Genomic DNA, 5,000 nt, shown 5'->3' on the forward strand with positions numbered 1-5,000 from the left:
GTGCGATCCGGCGTTCGGGTTACATCACCTTTTACACCGGTTGATAACCGGGACCGGGTCACAGCAGGTGAATTCCTTACCTTATGTTGCTGATCGCTGTGCTACTGGCGGAAGCACGTAAACTGTCCAGCCGAAGGACCAGGTTCAAAGCCATTTTTGGGCGATGCATGGTAAATTCTTTAATTGGAACTCGGAAAACGCACAACAAGGTGCAATCACACGCGATGGATGTTTATCTTTTGGGTTTCTTGTAGTTTTCTTGTGGTTTTGATGCCAGGGTTGTAGCTCTTAAGCCGGCGACAGACGAAGTATAAATTCAGAATGTAATGCCAAAAAGTGGTAAAAACAAATATCTACATTTCTAATAAAATAGCATAACGGAAAGGAATGTATTTGGTTTGTAATAATTCCTCTCCCTTCCCCCTATCCCATTCAAGACCACTGTTTTTCGATATCCGGCACATGTAATTAGCGCTTTCAGTTTCGTTAATTAGCGCTTTCAGTTTCGATTACAAACCTCTGAAAGTATGCAATTTGATCAGTTACCTGGCGTCTCCATTATCGGATTTTGGCAACGGAACTACATCATTTCGTATTCCCGGCGCGGCAATCTGTTTTGGAACTGTGTTTACCTCTCTGGCCACGAACGCCTGCACAGGTTGGACTTTGCTGGGAAAATAATAAATTTAATAAAGCCATGCACCTCCAAATTAGTTGGTGAAATGGCCCGTGAACTGATTGATACTTTAAATTGCAGCCCGCTGACTGGCTGTTACTTTCTTCTGGGGCCCGCTTGCTAATATGGGTTTACGACCCCTGACCTACACGGACCAAGCATTGAAGAACCGTCGGAGGAGGATGGGGGACAGACACTGACGGCTGTAAAAGGAGTGTTCGTTCTGCGTCTTGTAGGAGGGTGATGTCGTCTGTAGAGCCAACTGATCACCAGGCGCTACTTCTTTCACAAATGCCATTTCTTTCTTCATTGCTTTAGGCAGAGAAACGATTTATGGTTGATTAACTGATAAAACATCCACAACATCTATGCTGTATCTACCATTTATTCATGTTACTTGGATCTGCTAATACATATTCATATTATCGGTCTTATCCTTCTGATTGATTATTCAAACGACGATAACAGAAACAAGGAAATAATGCTTTCTTGATCATAACGCTCTGCTATTCATGTTTGATTTGTGAACATTTGTTTCTATGTTTTAAAGGCAACTCGGTGGTCTGCTAATTTATCTAATATTTCGTCTAAAACTGGTTGTTTATGTTCAGGAATGTTTTCTGGGGGCGTCTTTTGAATGTGTTGCAGTTCATTGATTTGTTTTTCTATTCTACCCAAGTCCCATTCATTCCATAACTGGTTATCACTCTTGAGGCCAAGTCTGTGATTAATTATATATTTTACTTCTCTAGTGTGACCATTTTCCAATGCCAAATGAAGAACACTTCGGTCATTTCGATCGTAAACACCAAACAGTCCAGTCCATTCAGATTCTCTTCCACTAACCATTTAAACTGGACGAAACCCGAATCGTCACTCGAACCCGAAACATAATAGTGAGCAGCATTCCATCCATTCTCGGAGTCAACTTCATTCGGGTCAAGCTTTTTCTCTTTTATGAGGTATTTGACCATGTTATAACATTCGGCTTGTATGCAAAGATGCAACGATTTATGTTTTCTTTCACATCTGCTTGCTAGGTATTCATATGCTGGCTTTCAACCCTTTCATGATTTAGACAATCATTGATTTGTTGACCTCTAGCTGAAGCATTTCAACCAAAAATCGTGTCATCGAAAGCCTTCCATAAGCAACTGACAGTATAAGAATAGGCAGATAGTCGCGATTCATGGCCACATCATTAAATTGATTGATAATTAGCCATTTTATTTTAATCTCATCAATCGAGACATCTTCAGTGTTATCATTTTCCTCCACCTCAAACACTACATCCACTATAGGTTGAATGCCTTGCAAGGAACGGAAGTGGGAAACGAGCACATTGAACATACTGGTTCTGTTTCGTCTGATACACTCCGTCATGCAGACAACCAATTCTTTGGTGGTGCTTCCAGCCAATGGTTGGTTCATCTGCTTCTCACACGCAACAATCAGATGCTCCAGTTTCAAGACAGATCTACGCTTGATTGCTGATCGGCAGGCAACTTCAACGATATAATCTTCTACACTCTCTTGTTCCGTTGTGTGCTTAATGTTTTCTGGCGAGAATCTGTAGATTGATTTTGCTCATCTATGTAAAAGGTAATCATATTTTCCATTAAATGGAAATAGCGTTGCTATTTGATTGAGCTCATCGTAACATTCTCTGAAGCGCGAGCATTCGTCTGAATTCCTTATTTTATGTTCAACTACGCGGTTAATTCCAAGACGATACTCAATGATGTATCTTGCCGCTTCAACGTTGCCAGCCGCAACAGCAACATGTATTACACTTTTTCTTCTTTCGTTACTGCGGAAGCAGAGCTCCTCAGTTTATTCCTGCGACTTTCCGTCAAAAACGAAAGCGGAAAGCCATTTGAGGTGATCTCTAGCACCCGTTTAGTTATGCAACGCACTAGCGTATAGTTTTTAGTTTAGCAACATTTCCAACTAGTCTTTCTTGAAGCATAGTGGTGCAAAATACTCCATCCATTCTGCTCATTGGTGGTCATGACATTGACCATTTTATGTTCGATCAAGAATTTGACCATACAACCGAGTCCAGATTGTGCAGCAATATGTAACACATTGGCACCCTTGGCATCTATTTCGCCTAGATTCGAGGTCCGTTCAAACAGATATGAGTAAATTGGAACAAAATCAGGCCATTCGAACACACATCCATATGTTTTTTTTGTTCCTTTTACATCAATATGTGACCGATGAGCAATTTGCATAATATCGATTAGAACCTTCCAGTCAATGCTTACGTTCAATGTTTTACACGCATTTCCTATCATTGATTCATGTTTCAGGCATACAGAAAGAGCCAAGAGCTTCAATTTACATACCTCTTCCACCGATCGGTTGAACGATAATTTCGCATCTACTTGCTTGACCAATTCCTCTTTATTTACTGAAGTCAGATCACATCTTTCATCTTCACTTTTTTCAACAACTTCAAACAAATTGGCATGATCATCCAGCTCGTTTGGATTGAGCAGCCATTTGGTGACATCAAGGAAGTCTGTTGAAAATAAGCTCCTTGCAATGCTTGCTAACCAATCTGCATCATAAATTAATGGTGGAATTGCACTGGGGAATTCACGATGCAAATAGTACATCAGGAATAGCGATCTGCGTTGCTTTGCCATTTGGTACAACTCTTTGGTATTCTCTTGGAGGAACAATCGCCCATTATTTGGCTCTTGTGTTTCCTCCCGGTTAGTTAATGAAATCTTTGCTAATTGCTTGGCTAGCACACAAAGTACGTTGTAATGCCACCATTTCTCCTCAACAGATTTCGAAATCGCGTGAATCGCACGGTAGCAGAATATCATGTTTGGTATGGCATCAACGCATAGGTTTCTGATTTCATCAAATTCATTGAGACCCAATTTCCTAGTCACAATGTGCTTTACTACGCCTCTTTGTCCATTTTCCATTGCGATTTGTACAATGCTTCGTCCCTTCGTATCGAAACATTCCATGTCTGTTATTTTTTCTAGCATGTGACGGAATAAATCAGATTTTTCACCATCCACAGAAGAAGCTCTGGTATCATCTTCAGTTATTTCTTTAACACACGATAAACGGTTATTACCTAGCAAGCCTAACTTTTCGATTCTACGTTTTAATAAAGCTCCCCATAAAGTTCTTCGGGTTAAGCTTATGTTCCTTTCAATATTCCTTTTGTCACAACGCTTGGGCAAAACGCTTCAATGAAATTGCTGGGAAGTGAACTCAGTTTGACTAGAAATCAAGGAAAAGGATTGCTTATATTATTTTTCCAGTCGAGTATTTTTTCTATTTAATATATTTCCTATGCGGTATAAGTAGAAACGGTTTCTTGAAACAAATTTTTTACTATATATTTTATTTTTCATTTCATCATCATTATTTATTATTATTATTATATTCATCATTTCATCAATTGTATTTAACGCATATATTTTTAACGAAGAGTAAAATACAAATATCTGCACATGTATCTCCCAAATTGCATAAAACGAGACTATTTGTTGAGCAAAACTTGAATGTGAGACAAATTGCATAACTATAAGAAATCCAAAATATTCTCAAAAAAATTTACCATTTGATCTACGGAAATATTGCAATAATAAAATAATGAACTAAACCCCCAGCTCCACAACTTCACCATAACCAATGCGCAAGAGAATAAACAATAAATCAAAACTCGATACTGATTCGGGCATCATTCCTTAACTTTTACAATACAAATGCAGGTATTCTAACACGAACAACCTGCTCAGCGGCCTAATTCCATTATTCTATTATTAGTTTACTCTACGGGAAAGAGTTAACAAATCATAAATCTATGCGGATAACTGAATTTCAACAAACAAGGCCAAATGACGTCTTAGGGTACCCCGATATTTGTTCTTTTTTTCTTTTCTACCATTCTCGAAACATCAAGAGTGGAATTTAATACACAACAGCCTGAAACATGATATCCCGTTTTGTGAGTTTCGGCTCAATTGTCTCGCTGGTGTTATGTCCTGTTGCGAAAGGTCATTTCCGACACTTCTTTTCTTGGGAAGAGTAAAGGATTCTGGTTGATGATGTTATGTCAAAATATTTAGACACGCTGTGGTTCAGGTATCCTTTAACAAGTGGTCATCACTTCAGCATACAGAAGCGTAATGATAAGGAAGCGACAGACAATTAAATATAGTTCCTCAGCGGCACATTAATCGTAATTTATTTTATTTCTCCTTCTCCTTACAATCTAAATATTGCAGAGCATTTCACAAAAAACCGGTCGCTCTATCTATTCATCGGCGGTCACCGTTTCGAACCGAAC

At 39.0% G+C, this 5,000-nt stretch overlaps 2 protein-coding genes across 5 annotated transcripts in view; both read right to left on the reverse strand.

Moving 5' to 3' along the window:
• The window catches only part of LOC126577977 (grpE protein homolog, mitochondrial), a 1,226-nt gene extending 989 nt beyond the window's left edge, over positions 1-237 (reverse strand). The window contains exon 1 of the mRNA XM_050240097.1: positions 81-237. Within this exon, the coding sequence (XP_050096054.1) occupies positions 81-169 (89 nt within the window). The 5' untranslated portion in view covers positions 170-237. The remainder of the gene's footprint in view (positions 1-80) is intronic.
• A 4,631-nt stretch (positions 238-4,868) lies between these two features.
• LOC126577974 (uncharacterized) overlaps positions 4,869-5,000 on the reverse strand; it is a 10,479-nt gene continuing 10,347 nt past the window's right edge. For all 4 annotated transcript variants that reach the window (XM_050240086.1, XM_050240084.1, XM_050240083.1 and 1 more), the window contains exon 4: positions 4,869-5,000. This exon is cut by the window's right edge and continues 168 nt beyond it. In XM_050240086.1, the coding sequence (XP_050096043.1) occupies positions 4,982-5,000 (19 nt within the window). In that variant the 3' untranslated portion in view covers positions 4,869-4,981.

Source organism: Anopheles aquasalis, chromosome 3 (genome assembly GCF_943734665.1).
Source record: "Anopheles aquasalis chromosome 3, idAnoAquaMG_Q_19, whole genome shotgun sequence".
Taxonomy (NCBI): Eukaryota; Metazoa; Arthropoda; class Insecta; order Diptera; family Culicidae; genus Anopheles; species Anopheles aquasalis.